The sequence below is a fragment of the Ranitomeya variabilis genome, chromosome 1 (genome assembly GCF_051348905.1).
Source record: "Ranitomeya variabilis isolate aRanVar5 chromosome 1, aRanVar5.hap1, whole genome shotgun sequence".
Classification (NCBI taxonomy): Eukaryota; Metazoa; Chordata; class Amphibia; order Anura; family Dendrobatidae; genus Ranitomeya; species Ranitomeya variabilis.
The window spans coordinates 13,946,028-13,966,792 of record NC_135232.1 but is presented as its reverse complement, the minus strand read 5'-3'; the positions used below and the strand labels follow the sequence as shown (position 1 = coordinate 13,966,792).

The window sequence follows — 20,765 nt, the reverse complement described above, 5'->3', positions numbered from 1 at the left end:
CTTTAGTGTCTTCTATACTGAATGCCCGAAGCTTTATATGCTATGTGTTGTCTTATACGTTATGAATGGACCTGGTTATCTGGATTCCTCCCTACCAATGAAGCATTGTTGGAGCCGGCAACGCATCTTGAAAATTGGATCGTTTTTAATCTTTCATGATATAGTATCTGTATTATGGATCATTGATATATATGCGTTGTCTGTTTACATATTCTATACTTTATGGTCCATGTTCCTGGGACTTATATTTGTGCCATGCCTACATGGCACAGATAATGCTTACTATGATCTTCTAGGTACAGGATCCCTACTTATGTTTGTTCCCTTCTTTTGCAATTTTCTTTTGTTGCATGTTGCGGTTCTTAATACATTGATGTCAGGGACATTTCTGTTACCTTTATCTGCCGCGGGTAGCGCATGCGCGCTGGTGCTTCCTCCCCCTCTCATTAATGGCGGCGTCTCCATGATGTGGTGAGTGTCTTGTCACCATGGGAACCCTTCCCAGCACTCTCCGCTTCTTGACGTCAGCCTGGATGATTGGGTGTCGTAGGCTCCGCCCACATGCGCTCGTCAGACGCAGCAGACCCTCCCGGCTCCACACAGCTGTTCACGTCTTAGACCGCACATGGGACTGTATAAAGCGTCGCTTTTGGCACAATGTCACACTGCCCCTTGAAAAAGCAGCAGCGAAACGCGCGTTGGGGTACCTGCGCAGTAGGCTACGGCGTCTATAGGTGAGATATACCTGTAACTTTACATTAATGCATATTTGTCATTGTTTTGCGGGTTTCTTATGTCACATGGCTTGCTTGGCACAAGTTATACTCTCAGCTTGCTATCAGTAGTGACGTGGTATGTCTCATCCCTGTTCATTACAGGGCATTTATATTTGGTGGCTGTTATTCACACATACCTAGTTATATGACATTTTGTCGGTTACTTATTATGGTGGTATGTGTGTTGGTCTAATTTTGTGAGCGCCTCCTTCTGCTGTAGGTTGCCGGCCCCTGCCAGTCTGCATCATCTCTCAGTAGACCTGTCCAGTATCTGTGTTGTGTTTTATGTAACATACTTGTGTGTTTGGCTTATCTATTTATATACAAATAAAGTTATATTTTTTTATTATATCGTTTGGCCTTACACTAGTCATATATTTCTTTCTATGTCGCAATATGTTCTGGGATCTAAAGGCTTTTGGTTCTTTATGGTTTCCTTACACTTCATCATCTGCAGCCCCCTATCATTTCATCATGCGCAGTGCCCCCTCAAACACACTTAATCTGCAGCCCCGTATCATTTCATCATCTGCAGCCCCCTATCATTTCATCATCTGCAGCCCCCTATCATTTCATCATCTGCAGCCCCCTATCATTTCATCATCTGCAGCCCCCTATCATTTCATCATCTGCAGCCCCCTATCATTTCATCATCTGCAGCCCCCTAGCATTTCATCATCTGCAGCCCCCTAGCATTTCATCATCTGCAGCCCCCTAGCATTTCATCATGCGCAGTGCCCCCTCAAACACACTTCATCATCTGCAGTCTCACTCTCCCCCACCTCACCCATTTAAAAATGCAAAAATAATTATAGCTGTGCCATATAGTGCTCTGCACCATTCATTATTGCCCCATAGCTGTGCCATATAGTGCTCTGCACCGTTCATTACTGCCCCATAGCTGTGCCATATAGTGCTCTGCACCGTTCATTATTGCCCCATAGCTGTACCATATAGTGCTCTGCACCGTTCATTATTGCCCCATAGCTGTGCCATATAGTGCCCAGCACCGTTCATTATTGCCCCATAGCTGTGCCATATAGTGCTCTGCACCATTATTGCCCCATAGCTGTGCCATATAGTGCTCTGCACCGTTATTGCCCCATAGCTGTGCCATATAGTGCTCTGCACCATTATTGCCCCATAGCTGTGCCATATACTGCTCTGCACCATTATTGCCCCATAGCTGTGCCATACAGTGCTCTGCACCATCCATTATTGCCCCGTAGCTGTGCCATATAGTGCTCTGCACCGTCCATTATTGCCCCATAGCTGTGCCATACAGTGCTTTGCACCATTATTGCCCCGTAGCTGTGCCATATAGTGCTCTGCACCATTATTGCCCCATAGCTGTGCTGCTGCTGCTGCAATAAAAATAATAAAACACATACTCACCTCTCTTGCTTGCAGCTCCTCGGCGCCATCTTCCCGGCGTCTCTCCGCACTGACTGATCAGGCAGAGGGCGGCGCGCACACTATATGCGTCATCGCGCCCTCTAACCTGAACAGTCAGTGCAGAGAGACGCCGGGAAGACAGAGAGGCGCCCGGCGTGTGGAACGAGGACAGGTGAATATGTAATACTTACCTGCTCCCGGCGTCCCGCTCCTTCTCCCGGACAGCTGGTCTCCGGGTGCCGCAGCCTCTTCCTCTGTCAGCGGTCACCGTTACCGCTGATTAGAGAAATGAATAGGCGGCTCCGCCCCTATGGGACGTGGAGCAGCATATTCATTTCTCTAATGAGCGGTCCCATGTGACCGCTGAACAGGGGAAGAGCTGCTGCACCCGGAGACCGTGGGACGGGCAGGGGGAGCGCCAGGACTAGGTAAGTATGCCTCAGCACCCTCTCCCCCTCACCCGCCGACCGTGACTCGAGTATAAGCCGAGAGGGCACTTTCAGCCCAAAAATTTGGGCTGAAAATCTCGGCTTATACTCGAGTATATACAGTACCTCAGTCGTTCTGGGGCGTCTAGTGTTTCCAGCAGTGAAGCAGCAGCTAGAATGTATGGGCTGCTGAGAGGACCTGACAGGAGCCCATACATTCTAGCACATTCACTACTGAGACTGCTGGAATGGATGGGCTGTAGTCAGGACCTGCAGGGAGCCCATACATTCTAGCTACAGCCGAGCAGGAGCTGCGCAGCCGACTAAGCAAGACAGCCGTGCACAGCTCCAAAACGGCTCCCGGGCCCCAGCGCCGACGTATGAGCCACAGTGCACAGTATTTTAGTGCATGATGGGCGCGGTCAGTAGAAGCACAACAGTGGAGCCCCAGATCTGGGGGCCCCGGAGTGTACTGCTGCTGACCGGGCCCCATACAGCAGTAACGGCTGTAATGCCCTGATGGCGGCCCTGGACAGTGGTCAGAACTGTAAAAATTGTCCCGGTCATTAACCCTTACTGCCATTGGATGGAATAGTACGGCGATGTGAGTATGTCTCCCTTTGAGGTGGGCTCCGGCGGTGATTCGGGACATGTCAGCTGTTATGAGCCCACAATAGACACGGGTGGAATCGCGATCTACCTGCTGTTATTAACTAGTTAAATGCTGCTGTCAAACGCTGACAGCGGCATTTAGCAAGCGATTCCGGTCATCCGTCACATGATCGGGGGTCATTGGTTCGTCAGCATGACAACCAGGGGTCTCCCTCTATGGTTGTTGATGCGGGATTGCTATGAGCGCCACCCTGTGGTCAGTGCTCATAGCAAGTCTGTAATTCTGCTACATAGGAGCGATCTGAGCATCACCTCTATGTAGCAGAGCCGATCGGGTTGTGGCAGCTTCTAGCCTCCCATGGAGACTATTGAAGTATGGCAAAAGTAAAAAAATGTTTTTAAAAATATGAAATAAATAAAAAAAAAAAAGAAAAGTTCAAATCGCCCCCCTTTCGCCCCATTCCAAAAAAAAAAAATAAAAAAAAAAAATCAATCAGAATCGCCCGATCTATCAATATAAAAAAAGATTAACCTGATCTCTAAATGGCGTAGCGAGAAAAAAATTCAAAACGCCAGAATTACACTTTTTTGGTCGCTGCGACATTGTATTAAAATGCAATAACGAGCGATCACAAGATCGTGTCTGCACCAAAATGGTATAATTAAAAACGCCAGCTCGGTACCCAAAAAATAAGCCCTCACCCGACCCCAGATCATGAAAATGGAGACGCTGCAGATATCGGAAAATGACGCAATTTATTATTTTTAGTAAAGTTTGGAATTTTTTTTTCACCACTTAGATAAAAAATAACCCAGTCATGTTTGGTGTCTATGAACTCGTACTGACCGGGAGAATCATAATGGCAGCTCAGTGTTAGCATTTAGTGAACCTAGCAAAAAAGCCAAACAAAAAACAACTGAGGGACTGCATTTTTTTTGCAATTTCACCGCACTTGGAATTTTTTTCCCATTTTCTAGTACAAGACATAGTAAAACCAATGATGTCGTTCAAAACTACAACTCGTCCCGCAAAAAATAACCCCTCACATGGCCAAATGGACGGAAAAATAATAAAGTTATGGCTCTGGGAAGGAGGGGAGCAAAAAACGAAACGAGCTGAAGCATGAAGGGGTTAAGTAGCAAATTGTCTCCGTCACTAAGGGGTTAACATCCCCAACACTGAGGAGCCGCAGTCACATGGAGCAGGAGCCTCCACAGGAACAGCTCTGATCTCACCCCACACTCTCCTCTCACAGATTTACCACAAGCACCAAAACTCCACCAAACCCTCCTGTAATCTCACCGGAATGGCGGGAAATCTGCTGCTGGCTGACACCAGAGAACACGAGCTGCACACAACCAGGACGGAGCTGCTGCACTGAGAGCGGAAGGACCTGTGGTGACGTCACCGTCATGTGATCAGGGGGCGGGGCTCAGGAGAGAAGAGGTGAAGGCTGATGATCCAGTCATGTGACCATCATGACGTCACCACAGCTCCTCCCTCTCTGGTTCTGGCTCCTCCTCCGCTGTAGACGGTCAGTGCTGAGGTCGCAATACATCATACAACATCGGAGTTTCTGGAGCGAGGAGTCTCTCAGTGCAGCAGCTCCGTCCTGGTTGTGTGCAGCTCGTGTTCTCTGGTGTCAGCCAGCAGCAGATTTCCCGCCATTCCGGTGAGATTACAGGAGGGTTTGGTGGAGTTTTGGTGCTTGTGGTAAATCTGTGAGAGGAGAGTGTGGGGTGAGATCAGAGCTGTTCCTGTGGAGGCTCCTGCTCCATGTGACTGCGGCTCCTCAGTGTTGGGGATGTTAACCCCTTAGTGACGGAGACAATTTGCTACTTAACCCCTTCATGCTTCAGCTCGTTTCGTTTTTCGCTCCCCTCCTTCCCAGAGCCATAACTTTATTATATTTCCGTCCATAATGTGAGGGGTTATTTTTTGTGGGATGAGTTGTAGTTTTGAACGACCTCATTGGTTTTACCATGTCGTCTAAGAGAAAATGGGAAAAACATTCCAAGTGCGGAGAAATGGAAAAAAGTGCAGTCCCACTCTTGTTTTTTGTTTGTTTTTTTTCCTACGTTCCCCTCATCCCTATCCTGGTATACATGGCCTCCTCATGCCTATCCTGGTATACATGGCCCCTCATCCCTATCCTGGTATGCATGACTCCCTCATCCCTATCCTGGTATGCATGGCCTCCTCATCCCTATCCTTGTATGCATGGCCCCTCATCCCTATCCTGGTATGCATGGCCCCTCATCCCTATCCTGATATGCATGGCCCCCTCATCCCTATCCTGGTATACATGGCCCCCTCATCCCTATCCTGGTATACATGGCCCCCTCATCCCTATCCTGGTATGCATGGCTCCCTCATCCCCATCCTGGTATGCATGACTCCCTCATCCCTATCCTGGTATGCATGGCTCCCTCATCCCTATCCTGGTATGCATGGCCTCCTCATCCCTATCCTTGTATGCATGGCCTCCTCATCCCTATCCTGGTATGCATGGCCCCTCATCCCTATCCTGATATGCATGGCCCCTCATCCCTATCCTGGTATTCATGGCCCCTCATCCCTATCCTGGTATTCATGGCCCCTCATCCCTATCCTGGTATTCATGGCCCCTCATCCCTATCCTGGTATGCATGGCCCCCTCATCCCTATCCTGGTATTCATGGCCCCCTCATCCCTATCCTGGTCTGCATGGCCCCCTCATCCCTATCCTGGTCTGCATGGCCCCCTTATCCCTATCCTGGTATGCATGGCTCCCTCATCCCTATCCTGGTATACATGGCCCCTCATCCCTATCCTGGTCTGCATGGCCCCCTCATCCCTATCCTGGTATACATGGCCCCCTCATCCCTATCCTGGTATTCATGGCCCCCTCATCCCTATCCTGGTATTCATGGCCCCCTCATCCCTATCCTGGTATGCATGGCTCCCTCATCCCTATCCTGGTATGCATGGCCCCCTCATCCTTATCCTGGTAGGCATGGCCCCCTCATCCCTATCCTGGTAGGCATGGCCCCCTCATCCCTATCCTGGTATGCATGGCCCCCTCATCCCTATCCTGGTATGCATGGCCCCCTCATCCTTATCCTGGTATGCATGGCCCCATCAGAAAAGATTAAAAAAAACCCCATTACACTTCCTTCCTCCGCTCCCTCGCAGCGTCCTGCTCCGTTGCCAGCAGCTGATTAATGCTTGTAAGCAGCACATGGCAGGGACGTCACAAGCAGAGCACAGCTGCCGGAATACTCACCGGGACTGTTCATGGCAGAGAGCAGGGAGTATTCATTGCTCTTCAGTAGCGCGCAGTGTCAGCCGGAGCCTTCCTGCTGCTGCCGGCAGTCTCCTACCTGCCATGTGCTGCTTACAAGCATTAAGCGCTGCTGGCACCGGAGTAGGACACTGCGAGTAATGTTTTTTTTTTTTTTTTTTAATCTTTTCTAATGGGGCCATGCATACCAGGATGCCAAAAAGAAATGAATATTCATTGCCCTCCATACCCATGGGCATAGAATGCAGTGAATATTCATTTCTCTTTAGCAGCGGGCACAGGAGTTAGCCGCCTCCGTTGGCTCCTGCCTCTGTGACCCTCTGCTCTGCCAAAACCGCTCCCCACCACAGACAGAGCCGGTATATCCGGACTATAAGATGCACTCCCAATTTGTCTCCACAGTTTGGGAGGAAAAAAGTGCATCTTAAAGGTAGAAAAATACGGTAGCTCTCCTTGGAAAGGACTATAGCAACAGGGATGTACAGCATCTCCTCATCTCACAGCCTCCGCTGGCAGTGTATTTATCGCGGTGACCGTCCCCCTCTGGTGGTATAGTTACCATGGTGACCAGCCCCCTGCTGGCGGTGTAGTTACCAAGGTGATTGACCTCTGCTGACGGTGTAGTTACCACATTAACCGTCCTCTGCTGGCGGTGTAGTTACCACGGTGACCGTCCCCTGCTGGTGATTTAGTTACCTCGGTGACCGTCCCCCTTCAAGGCTGATAATGAGCGGTCAGATCGGCGGAGGAGGCCGCGGTGGAGTTTTGTGGCTTTTCCTCCTGATAAATGTTGATATTTGGCAGAATTTAGTGATTGTCGTTCTCTCGTCCCCTGTGATTTCCATCTTCTCCTTCATCATGAAGACGCCGGCATTACGAGATCCCTCCAGCTGATCCAGTGTTCATCCCTCCTCCTCCTCAATGACCCCGAGGATGGACGAGGACAGGGATGAGACCACCAGAAGATTATTCCACTTCGCCCTGGAGATCATCTCCCTGCTGAGCGGAGAGGTAACTCCTCTACATTTCTATCAGCTTTGTGTTCTGTGACAAGTCCGACATCGGGAGGAGGAAATCCAGAATAGAGAGAAGGATTCTTTCCTGTAAGAGCAGTGATTGTGTGGAGCTCTCTGCCCGGAGGAGTTGTCATGGGGATTCCCTATAAGAGCTGTAGAGGGGCCGGGATGTCTGTCCGGAGGGGAATAATATTCCCGGTTATGGCCCCAGATTACTGGAGACGGTTATTGATCCCGGGATTTCTACTGATTGTCAGATCTGGAGTCGGGAAGGAATTCTTCTCCCTAAGGGTACCGTCACACAGTGCAATTTTGATCGCTACGACGGCACGATTTGTGACGTTCTAGCGATATCGTTACGATATCGCTGTGTCTGACACACTACTGCGATCAGGGACTCTGCTGAGAATCGTACGTCGTAGCAGATCGTTTGAAACTTTCTTTCGTCGCTGGATCTCCCGCTGTCATCGCTGGATCGTTGTGTGTGACAGCGATCCAGCGATGCGTTCGCTGGTAACCAGGGTAAGCATCGGGTTACTAAGCGCAGGGCCGCGCTTAGTAACCCGATGTTTACCGTGGTTACCAGCGTAAAAGTAAAAAAAACCAAACCGTACATACTCACCATCTGATGTCCGTCAGGTCCCTTGCCGTCTGCTTCCTGCTCTGACTGAGTGCCGCCGGAAAGTGAGAAGTGAGAGCACAGCAGTGACGTCACCGCTGCGCTCTGCTCTCACTGTACGGCCGGATCTCAGTCAGAGCAGGAAGCAGACGGCAAGGGACCTGACGGACATCAGATGGTGAGTATGTACGATTTTTTTTTTTTTACTTTTACGCTGGTAACCACGGTAAACATCGGGTTACTAAGCGAGGCCCTGCGCTTAGTAACCCGATGTTTACCCTGGTTACCCGGGGACTTCGGCATCGCTCCAGCGCCGTGATTGCACAGTGTGACCGCAGTCTACGACGCTGGAGCGATAATCATCGACGCTGCAACGTCACGAATCGTGCCGTCGTAGCGATCAAAATTGCACTGTGTGACGGTACCCTAAGTGTCTCTCTCCATACACAGGATTACACAATAGTGAGGAAGACACCGGGGGACGGTGTGACTCTCATCATCCATCTCCAGGAGTCAGGAGGGCGGAGCCCAGGCCCCATCACAGAGCCTCCCCCGCACTCCCTGCTACATGAGAGGAACAAGAAGATCCTGGAGCTCAGCAACAAGATGATTGAGCTGCTGAGCGGAGAGGTGACTGCTGGGACATATAGCACTGGAGGATTCTGGGTGATGAGCTGACAGGTGACTGCTGGGACATTATACAGCACTGGAGGATTCTGGGTGATGAGCGGAGAGGTGACTGCTGGGACATTAGATAGCACTGGAGGATTCTGGGTGATGAGCGGAGAGGTGACTGCTGGGACATTATACAGCACTGGAGGATTCTGGGTGATGACCGGAGAGGTGACTGCTGGGACATTATACAGCACTGGAGGATTCTGGGTGATGAGCGGAGAGATGACTGCTGGGAGATTATACAGCACTGGAGGATTCTGGGTGATGAGCAGAGAGGTGACTGCTGGGACATTATACAGGATTGGAGGATTCTGGGTGATGTCCGGAGAGGTGACTGCTGGGACATTATACAGCACTGGAGGATTCTGGGTGATGAATGGAGAGGTAACTGCTGGGACATTATACAGCACTGGAGGATTCTGGGTGATGACGGTGTGGTTGTTGTCAGGTTCCTATAAGGTGTCAGGACGTCGCTGTCTATCTCTCCATGGAGGAGTGGGAGTATCTAGAAGGACACCAGGATCGGTACCAGGATGTGATGATGGAGGAGCTCCGGCCTCTTACACCACGAGGTGAGATGAAACCTTCCCCTGACATCAGATTGTGTCTTCAGCTTTGGTTGGTTGTTATTAGTGCTGCTGCCACAGATATTTCTGTGCTGTGGTCACCTACTACTACTCCCATCATCTCATCATCACATCACACAATCTATTCCATCACTGTGTGTCTCCACAGATGGATCCAGGAGGAGAAATCCACCAGAGAGATGTCCCCGTCCTCTGTATCCCCAGGACTGTCCGGAGGAGAATCACAACATCCCGGAGGATCATCAGGTAGACGGCGCTGAGCCCTGTACTGGATCTGTATGTGGGGGGACATTTCTGATCGAGGTCATAATGTCACAGATTTTGGTGGTTTCTTGTATTCTTTTTATGATTGTTATTATTATTTATTTATATAGCACCACTGATTCCATGGTGCTGTATATGAGGAGGGGTTACATACAAGTTACAGATATCGCTTACAGTAAACTAACAATCACAGACTGATACAGAGGGGCGAGGACACTGTCCCTTGCGGGCTTACATTCTACAGGATGGTGGGGAAGGAGACAGTAGGTTGAGGGTTGTAGGAGCTCCGGTGTTGGTGAGGCGGTAGCTTCAGTAGTGATGAGGAGGCAGCTGGGTCAGTGCAGGCTGTAGGCTTTCCTGAAGAGATGGGTTTTCAGGTTCCAGCTGAAGGATCCGAATGTGGTTGATAGTCGGACCTGTTGGGGCAGAGAATTCCAGAGGATGGGGGATATTCGGGAGAAGTCTTGGAGGCGGTTGGGTGAGGAGCGAATAAGTGTGGAGGAGAGCAGGAGGTCTTGGGAGGACCAGAGATTACGTGAGGGAAGATATCGGGAGATTAGTTCAGAGATATATGGAGGATACTGTCATGTCGGACGCTGTTCAGACCAGGTCGTCCGACAGACAGCGGTAATTCCGCTTTTGACCACTATTTGCTCATTTCCTTTATTTTTGTCTGTGCTAACTGTGGGTATTGGTGTATTGCATTCACTGGGTGGAGGGTGGAGGTTTTCAGCCTAGGGTTTAAACAGGAGGCAGGGTGAGGTTCGAGGCCTGGACATGCACACCATCAGTGTAAACTCTAGGTAGAGGGTCAGTCAGGATTTCCCTAGTCTGAGGGAAATTGCAGGGTCCCGGGTTATTAGCTCTCGCCCTCCTTGTCTCCCCGTGACATTATAATCGGCCCAACAACAAAAAAAAAAGGGGGTTTCTTTTTTTGTGTGTTTTATCATGGATCCCATGACTTCCATAACCCGCCGCTTGGAGGCGCTGTCCCTACAGGTCACTGAGTTGAGGGGGACAGTACAGCAACAGGGACTAGCAGTATCTAATGTGCAAGCTGGAGCGACAGGAAAAGTTGCTGAGCCTAAATTTCCTTTGCCTGAAAAATTTGCTGGGGAACGCAGTAAATTTGTTTCTTTTCGTGAAGCTTGCAAACTATATTTCCGTATGCGCCCGATCTCCTCGGGTAATGAGGCTGCTGTGCGCGCATTTGAATTTCTTAAGAACAGTTTTGTTTCAGCCCCCATTCTTGTGTAGCCAGACGTATCAAAACCTTTTGTTGTGGAAGTCGATGCGTCTGAGGTTGGTGTGGGGGCGGTACTATCTCAAGGCTCATCTTTGAGTGGTTTGCGTCCGTGCGCCTATTTCTCCAAGAAACTGTCGTCCGCCGAACGTAACTACGATATTGGCAACAGGGATTTGTTGGCTATTAAAGGGCCACTGTCACCCCCTCCAGCCGTTATAAACTAAAGAGCCACCTTGTGCAGCAGTAATGCTGCAGTCTAACAAGGTGGCTCTTTTAGTTTTTGATTCATTTATTCCCTCAATAAAGCTTTTTAAAATTTGCCCTAAAAACCTGTCTGTAGACCTGTAGGCGGTCCGAAGCCTCCTCTGTGAATCTCCCAACGGCCGTCACTCTTCTCTTCTGGGGATGTGGTCACCGCCCCCTTCGCGCTGTTTCTTCTTAAATCCGGCGCCTGCGCTGTGCGTGCCTGCCTGGGGCAGGCGCAGTCTTCATTGTCCGTCATAGGTCAGACGCAGGGTGCCTGACTGCGCCTGTGCGGGCAGTGCGGCCACCCTGTTGCTGAATCCCCGCCCCGCACTGTTATTCATTATGCACAGTGCGGGGCTGGGGTTCCTGGGCATGCGCACTGCGCTGTTCAGACGCTCCCCCGCCTTCCAGCGTTGTTATTTGCGGCTGCTGCATTCCAAACGCTGGCAAGGAAACCTGTATATTACGGCAACGCTGGAAGGCGGGGAACCGGGGGAGCGTCTGAACAGCGCAGTGCGCATGCCCAGGAACCCCAGCCCCGCACTGTGCATAATGAATAACACAGTGCGGGGCGGGGATTCAGCAACAGGGTGACGGCACTGCCCGCACAGGCGCAGTCAGGCACCCTGCATCTGACCTATGACGGACAATGAAGACTGCGCCTGCCCCAGGCAGGCACGCACAGCGCAGGCGCCGGATTTAAGAAGAAACAGCGCGAAGGGGGCGGCGACCACATCCCCAGAAGAGAAGAGTGACGGCCGTTGGGAGATTCACAGAGGAGGCTTCGGACCGCCTCCAGGTCTACAGACAGGTTTTTAGGGCAAATTTTAAAACGCTTTATTGAGGGAATAACGGAATCAAAAACTAAAAGAGCCACCTTGTTAGACTGCAGCATTACTGCTGCACAAGGTGGCTTTTAGTTTATAACGGCTGGAGGGGGTGACAGTGGCCCTTTAAGTTGGCCTTTGCGGAATGGCGACACTTCTTGTAGGGGTCGGTACATCAGGTAACTCTTATTACCGATCATAAGAATCTGCTGTATTTGGAGTCAGCCAAGCGTCTGTCTCCCAGGCAGGCTCGCTGGGCATTGTTTTTCACGTGGTTCAATTTTGTTGTCACTTACAGACCAGGGTCTAAAAACATTAAGGCGGATGCTCTGTCCAGGTGTTTTCCAGGGGGAGAACCTAGGGAGGATCCAGTACCCATCCTCCAAAAGGGTGTTGTGGTTTCGGCTCTCACTACCGAGGTTGAGGCTGATATTGCCGAGGCTCAGGAGGAGGTACCATCTGAGCTTCCCATCAACAAATCTTTTGTACCGCTTCATCTCAGCTTAAAGGTTTTGGCGGAGCATCATGATGCTGTCCTGGCTGGCCACCCAGGGGTTAGAGGTACCTTGGAGTTGGTGTCACGTCGGTTTTGGTGGCCCAAGATCCGACAGGACGTGGTCTCATACGTGTCAGCTTGTACCACGTGCGCTAGGGCTAAGACGCCCCGCTCCCGTCCTGTTGGCACACTACTTCCTCTTGAGGTACCTAGTAAGCCATGGACGGAAATCTCCATGGATTTCATCACTGATTTGCCCTCATCAGCTGGGAACACTGTCATCTTGGTGATTGTTGATCGGTTTTCAAAAATGTCGCACTTTGTGTCTTTGCCTTCGTTGCCTAACGCTAAGGCTCTGGCTCAGGTATTTGTGCAGGAGGTGGTCAGACTTCATGGGGTTCCGTCTGACATCGTGTCTGATAGGGGGTCTCAGTTTGTGGCAAAATTTTGGAAAGCCTTTTGCTCACGGCTGGGGATCAAGTTGTCTCACTCTTTGGCGTTTCATCTTCAGTCAAATGGTCAGACTGAGCGTATGAACCAAAATTTGGAACAGTACCTAAGCTGCTTTGTCTCTGATAACCAGGAGGAGTGGTCTACCTTTCTTCCTTTGGCTGAGTTTGCCATCAATAATCACCGCCAGGAGTCATCTGGGGAGTCTGTTTTTTTTGTGTTTACAGGCTACATCCTCAATTTTGTACTTTGAGTCAGAGGGGCTCTTCCGGCGTTCCGGAGGAGGACCAGTTAGGAACACAATTGTCATCAGTCTGGAGGAGAGTTAAACAGCGCCTGTTGAGTGTGGGTGCTAGGTACAAACGTGTGGCTGACAGTAGGCGTGTGCCAGGTCCGGATCTGAGTGTGGATGACTGGGTGTGGTTATCCACAAAAAACATAAGACTCAAGATACCATCCCTTAAATTGGGTCCACGGTTTATTGGTCCATTTAGGGTCACCGCCGTCATTAACCCAGTAGCGTACCGACTTGAGCTCCCTACGGTGTATAAGATACACAACGTGTTCCACAGGTCTCTTCTAAAGAAGGTGGTGGGTTCTGTGGACGCGGCTCCTATGCCACCTCCAGTCTTGGTGGATGGTAACCTGGAATTTGAAGTCTCCAAGGTGGTTGACTCTCGTGCAGTGCGCTGCAATTTACAGTACTTGGTACACTGGCGTGGTTATGGGCCTGAGGAGAGGTCCTGGGTACCAGCCTCGGACATTCATGGTCAGGTCTTTTCATCGTCGCCATCTGGACAAGCTGGGTCCTATAAGCCGTGAGGGCCCTGGGGTCCCTCGTAGAAGGCGGGGTACTGTCATGTCGGACACTGTTCAGACCAGGTCGTCTGACAGACAGCGGTAATTCCGTTTGACCACTGTTTGCTCATTGGCGTCGGCTAGTTTTCGTCTGGCTGCTCCGGGGTTAATTTATCTGATCCTCGGATTGGAAGCTGGGCCATGCCCATTGCCTTTAAATAGTTCTCCTTATCATTGGGCGTCGCCGATTATAGCTTCTGTCTTGTGCGTTATCTCGGTCTGGAGTGGAGAGCTGGTTGTTGGAGAATCGTTGCTGGTGGTGTATTTTCCTTTTGTATTATTTACTCCTTCCTATATTTGTATTTATTTTGCCCTGCACATTTATAGTGTATTCCTGAGTGACTGCGGCGTGGTGTATATTTTCCTTTATCCTTGTCTGTGCTAACTGTGGGTATTGGTGTATTGCATTCACTGGGTGGTGGGCAGAGGTTTTCAGCCTAGGGTTTAAACAGGAGGCAGGGTGAGGTTCGAGGCCTGGACATGCACACCATGAGTGTAAACTGTAGGTAGAGGGTCAGTCAGGATTTCACTAGTCTGAGGGAAATTGCAGGGGCCCTGGTTATTAGCTCTCGCCCACCTAGTCTCCCCTGTGACAGATGCAGGTTATGGATGGCCTTGTAGGTCAGTATTAATAATTTGAACTGGATACACTGAGGGAATGGGAGCCAGTGAAGAGATTTGCAGAGGGGGGAAGCGGAGGAGTAGCGAGGAGAGAGATGAATTAAGTCAGGCAGCAGAGTTAAGGATGGACTGGAGAGGTGCAAGGGTGTTAGCAAGGAGGCCACAGAAAAGGATGTTGCAGTAGTCAAGGCGGGAGATGATGAGGGCATGCACAAGCATTTTAGTAGATTGAAGGTTGAGGAAAGGACGGATTCTGGAGATATTTTTGAGCTGGAGGCGACAGGAGGTGGAAAGAGCTTGGATGTGCGGTTTGAAGGACAGGGCAGAGTCAAGGGTTACTCCGAGGCAGCGGACTTCCGGTACGGGGGAATGCGTGATGTCGTTAATTGCTATAGATAGGTCAGGTAAGGAAGATCTGTGAGATGGAGGAAAGATTAATGGAGTTCAGATTTGTCCACATTGAGTTTGAGGAATCGAGAGAAGGAAGAGGATATGGCTGATAGACACTCTGGGATTTTGGACAGCAGGGAGGTGACGTCTGGGCCAGAAAGGTGGATCTGAGTGTCATCAGCATAAAGGTGGTACTGGAATCCATGGGACTTTTTGAGTTGTCCCAAGCCAAGCGTATAGATTGAGAAGAGTAAGGGTCCTTGAACAGAGCCTTGGGGGACTCAAACAGAGAAAGGGTGGGGGTGGGAGACGCTGAATGTGCGGTTGGAAAGGTAAGAGGAGATCTAGGATAGGGCGATGTCTTTGATGCCAAAGGAGGAGAGGATCTGGAGTAGGAAGCAGTGGTCAACTGTGTCGAAAGCAGAGGACAGGTCTAGAAGGAGTAGTACAGAGTATTGTCCGTTAGCTTTGGCTTGAAGTAGGTCGTTAGTGATTTTGGTCAGGGCTGTCTCAGTTGAGTTACGGGGGCGGAAACCAGATTGTAGATTGTCGAACAACAAGTTAGATGAGAAGTGGGAGGAGAGTTCAGCGTGGAGGTGCTGCTCCAGGAGCAGCGATATTGGGCGATAGCTGGACATAGCAGTTGGATCGAGGGTTGGCTTTTTAAGGATAGGCGTGATTGTGGCATGTTTGAAAGCAGAGGGGAAGGTGCCAGAAGTTAGTGATAGGTTGAAGAGGTGGGTTAGGGATGGGATAAGTGTGGTGGTGATGTTGGGGAGGAGGTGGGATAGGATGGGGTCAAGCGCACAGGTGGTGAGGCGCGATTTGGAGAGGAGACAATTAAGCCCCCCTTCAGTGATGTTGGATAGGGCGGTTATGGGGTTTGGGCATTGGTCTTGTATACAAAGGGGTTGTGGTGGTTGAACAATGAAGACTTGCCTTGTTTGGTCGATCTTATTTTTAAAGTGTGTGGCAAAGTCCTCAGCAGAGATGAGGGAGGTTGGAAGGGGCAGTGGAGGAGGGAGTTAAAGGTTTTAAATAACTGTTTGGGGTTGTAGGATAAGGAAGATAGGAGGGATGTGAAGTAGGCCTGTTTAGCAGAGGTGAGAGCTGATTTAAAAGCGAATGTTGCTTGTTTGAATGCAGTGAAGTCATCTTGCGAACTTGTTTTCTTCAAATGCCGCTCTGCAACCCTGGACACTTGCCGGAGCTTTTTAGTGGTGTTATTGTGCCAGGGTTGTCTATTGATACATCGCACTCTGCCATGAATGAGAGGGGAAACTGTGTCAATAGCTGATGCGAGAGTGGCATTGTAGAAAGTAGCGGCAGTGTCTGTGTCGTGGAGTGAGGATATGGATGCCAGTGGTAGGATAGAGTCAGAGAGTGCGTGGGTGTCTAGGTGTGCAAGGTTTCTGCGGGGGTGCGCATGTTGCTGGACATGGGTGACCGGTGAGGAGGACAGGGATGAGAAAGTGAGCAGATGGAGGTCGGATAGAGGGAGAGGGGAGGTGGTGAAGTTAGAGACAGGTGAAGACCAGGTCTAATGTATGTCCGTCTGTGTGGGAGGCTGAGGAGGACCACTAAGTCCTAAAGATGAAGTAAGGTACAGAAGTTTGGAGGCTGTTGACTGAAGGGTATCATCGGGGATGTTGAAGTCACCCATGATGATGGTTGGAATGTCAGCAGAGAGAAAGTGAAGAAGCCAGGTGGAGAATTGGTCAATAAAGGCAGTGGCCGGGCCCGGAGGTTGGTATATGACGGCCACTTGGAGGTTGGAGGGAGAGTACATGCGGACAGAGTGGACTTCAAAAGAGGGGAGGATAAGGGAGGGTAGAGGTGGGATTATGTTAAAGGTGCAATTTGAAGAAAGGAGAAGACCCACTCCTCCACCATGTCTGTTGCCCGGGCTAGGGGTGTGGGTGAAGTGGAGGCCGCCATAAGACAGCGCAGCAGGGGAGGCAGTGTCAGAGGGTGTTAGCCATGTTTCTGTGAGGCCGAGGAAGGCAAGCTTGTGAGATAGAATAAGGTTATCAATCACATGAAGCTTATTGCATATTGAGCGGGCATTCCAGAGTGCTCCAGAGAGAGGGAGCAGGGGGGTGGGCATCAGGGGTACGGGTTTTATGTTGGAAAGATTGCGGTAGTTCATATTAGATAGAGAGCGGTAGGAGGGGGTAGTTATGGGAGGTATAAGCTGTGGGGGTCCAGGGTTGGGAGATACGTCGCCAGCAGTGAGGAAAAGCAGAGAAAGGGAGAGCAGGTGGGAGAAGGAGAGTGGGCGGCTTGTTTTATTAGGACAGATTTGAGGTTGAGCCAGAGAAGAAAGCCCATGCATAAATAAGTGCACACCTGCTACAAAGTCATGGAAAAATATATACCGTATTTTCCGGCGTATAAGACGACTGGGCGTATAAGACGACCCCCCAACTTTACCGGTTAAAATATAAAATCTTCTTAAAAGTCGGGGGTCTTCTTATACACCCTATGTCGTCTTATAGGGCCGGTGAATATGTGCCTTTTGGGGGGGGGGGGGGGGAGTGATCCTGATGACGAGGGGGCGTCTCACAGGAAAGTGAGTATCCCCCATTACCTTATCGTAGCGGTGCAGCGTGGGGGTCTCAGTGCTGGGAGTGGCGGCGGCGGCGGCTGCTGTGCTCTGGTGCGGCGGCTGCTGTGCTCTGGTGCGGCGGCTCCTCTTCTGTGTGGGGCCTCTGTGCTGTGGGGTGGCGGTGGCGGCGGCATATCTTTATCCAGTTGGGGCTCCTCCGGCATCTCCTTAGCCCTGGAGGCCCCGCCGCAACTCCATCGGTGCAATGCAGCGGCCATTTTCCCGGAGGCAGCTCAATAGGTGCGATGCGGTGGCCTCCGGGAAAATGGCCGCTGCTCAGATTCAGATCTCGTCCCGAAATCTCGGGACACGAGATCTGAATCTGAGCAGCGGCCATTTTCCCGGAGGCCACCACATTGCACCGATGGAGTTGCGGCGGGGCCTCCAGGGCTAAGGAGATGCCGGAGGAGCCCCAACTGGATAAAGATACGCCGCTGCCGCCGCCACCCCACAGCACAGAGGCCCCACACAGAAGAGGAGCCGCCGCACCAGAACACAGCAGCCGCCGCCGCTCCCAGCACTGACACCCCCACGCTGCACCGCTAGGATAAGGTAATGGGGATTACTCACTTTCCTGTGAGACGCCCCCTCGTCATCAGGATCACTCCCCCTCCCCACCCACCATATACGCCGGCGTACAAGACGATTCCCGGCGTATAAGACGACCCCCGACTTTTAAGAAGATTTTCGGGGGTTAAAAAGTCGTCTTATACGCCGGAAAATACGGTATATGTAACTTTTATTAATGTGAACACCAAACAGCACAAAATCTAAAACCAATTAAAAACAACAACCACCATATACCCTTGCCCACATGAGGATGTACAATACAAAAGCTATATATATATATATATATATATATATATATATATATATATATATATATATATATATATATATATATATATATATATATATATATATATATATATATATATATATATATATATTATAGTATGAAACTGTAATGAACAGGAAGATAATCCAAGTTAGTTAGCAATCAATGATTTCATATTATATGTCCCCAGAAAATAACAAGGTAAGTATACCATATTATGCCGATGACAAGATCCCTGGTCCTGTCTCAGCGAGCTGAATAAGGGCGTCCCCAAACTTGCTCAGAAATGGTCACAATCCATATGGATAAGGGGAAATGTGTAGTTAGATGAAGTCCCTGCTGGAGTCAGAAATAAATATATGGCTGTACCCCAAAATAGCCACACCTATGGAGCCTGAAATAGTACAAATAAACAGCCCCTAAGGATAATGAGTGGACTTAATGCATGGTGTGCACACCAGCATGTCCTAGGTAAAACAGCACATGAGGCACAACCGCCCACCATGAAATAAACCTGCTGGTATGCAAGGTGAGGCCACCCACACCCTTTCTTCTTTCCCACTCCCTCTCAGCCCTGATCTGGAGCGGTAATCTTCTTGGCCTCACCATATATTTATTTCTGACTCCAGCAGGGACTTCATCTAACTACACATTTCCCCTTATCCATATGGATTGTGACCATTTCTGAGCAAGTTTGGGGACGCCCTTATTCAGCTTGCTGAGACAGGACCAGGGATCTTGTCATCGGCATAATATGGTATACTTACCTACTTATTTTCTGGGGACATATAATATGAAATTGTTGATTGCTAACTAACTTGGATTATCTTCCTGTTCATTACAGATATATATATATATATATATATATTATATATCTCTTTTGTATTGTACATCCTCATGTGGGCAAGGGTATATGGTGGTTGTTGTTTTTAATTGGTTTTAGTTTTTGTATTGTTTGGTGTTCACATTAATAAAAGTTACATATATATATATTTCCATGACTTTGTAGCAGGTGTGCACTTATTTATGCATGGGCTTTCTTCTCTGGCTTGATATTGCACATTTCATGCATTTGGTAGCACCCTGCCCCAGTTATATTAGAACTATATATTGTTGTGAGATAGTAGTGCACCTGAAACTCTAACTATAGATTTGAGGTTGAGGCGCAGGTCAGCAGAGGAGGACAGGTGGGGAGGAAAGAAGGAAGAGGAGATGATTATTTGGTTAGAAGGGCTGGGGTTTGTGGATAGCAAAGGAGAGAGAGGATTAGTGGAGCAAACACTGTAAGGACATAGGTAAACATGGTGAAGGAGTAAAGGTACCTTCACACGAAACGATATCGCTAGCGATCCGTGACGTTGCAGCGTCCTCGCTAGCGATATCGTTTAGTTTGACACGCAGCAGCGATCAGGATCCTGCTGTGATGTCGCTGGTCGCTGAATAAAGTCCAGAACTTTATTTGGTCGTCCGATCGCCGTGTATCGTTGTGTTTGAAAGCAAAAGCAACGATACCAGCGATATTTTACACTGGTAACCATCGGGTTGCTAAGCGCAGGGCCACGCTTAGTAACCCGATGTTTACCCTGGTTACCAGCGTAAAAGTAAAAAAAACAAACAGTACATGCTCACCTGCGCGTCCCCCAGCGTCTGCTTCCTGACACTGACTGAGCTCCGGCCCTAAAGTGAAAGTGAAAGCACAGCGGTGACGTCACCGCTGTGCAGTTAGGGCCGGAGCTCAGTCCGTGTCAGGAAGCAGACGCTGGGGGACGCGCAGGTGAGTATGTACTGTTTGTTTTTTTTACTTTTACGCTGGTAACCAGGGTAAACATCGGGTTACTAAGCGCGGCCCTGCGCTTAGCAACCCGATGTTTACCCTGGTTACCAGCGTAAATGTAAAAAAAAAAAAACAGTACATACTCACCATCTGATGTCCGTCAGGTCCCTTGCCGTCTGCTTCCTGCTCTGACTGAGTGCCGCCGTACAGTGAGAGCAGAGTGCAGCAGTGACGTCACCGCTGCGCTCTGCTCTCACTGTACGGCGGCACTCAGTCAGAGCAGGAAGTAGACGGCAAGGGACCTGACGGACACCGAAAGGCGAGTATGTACTGTTTGTTTGTTTGTTTTTTGGTAACCAGGGTAAACATCGGGTTACTAAGCGCGGCCCTGCGCTTAGTAACCCGATGTTTACCCTGGTTACCCGGGTGCTGCAGGGGGACTTCGGCATCGTTGAAGACAGTTTCAACGGTGCCAAAGTCGTTCCCCTGATCGTTGGTCACTGGAGAGAGCTGTCTGTGTGACAGCTCCCCAGCGACCACACAGCGACTTACCAACGATCACGGCCAGGTCGTATCGCTGGTCGTGATCGTTGGTAAATCGCTATGTGAGACGGGGCCTTAAGATGGGTTAATAGCAAAGCTAGATCAGAGTAAAAAGAGGTGCTTACTCAGCAGTCATACCCAAAGACAGATACATAGAGTGGGGTCCTGACTCCTGCCGTTGAAATAACTGCGGCGTCTCGATGCTTAGCTGC

The 20,765-nt window shown here is 49.9% G+C and overlaps 1 protein-coding gene across 1 annotated transcript in view; it reads left to right on the top strand.

Annotated features, from left to right (window-relative positions):
* The first annotated feature begins 4,690 nt into the window (after positions 1 to 4,690).
* Positions 4,691 to 20,765, top strand: part of LOC143793533 (uncharacterized) — a 40,500-nt gene continuing 24,425 nt past the window's right edge. The window contains exons 1-5 of the mRNA XM_077280583.1: positions 4,691 to 4,884; positions 7,360 to 7,506; positions 8,581 to 8,760; positions 9,254 to 9,377; positions 9,541 to 9,638. Of these exons, the coding sequence (XP_077136698.1) occupies positions 7,417 to 7,506; positions 8,581 to 8,760; positions 9,254 to 9,377; positions 9,541 to 9,638 (492 nt within the window). The 5' untranslated portion in view covers positions 4,691 to 4,884; positions 7,360 to 7,416. The remainder of the gene's footprint in view (positions 4,885 to 7,359; positions 7,507 to 8,580; positions 8,761 to 9,253; positions 9,378 to 9,540; positions 9,639 to 20,765) is intronic.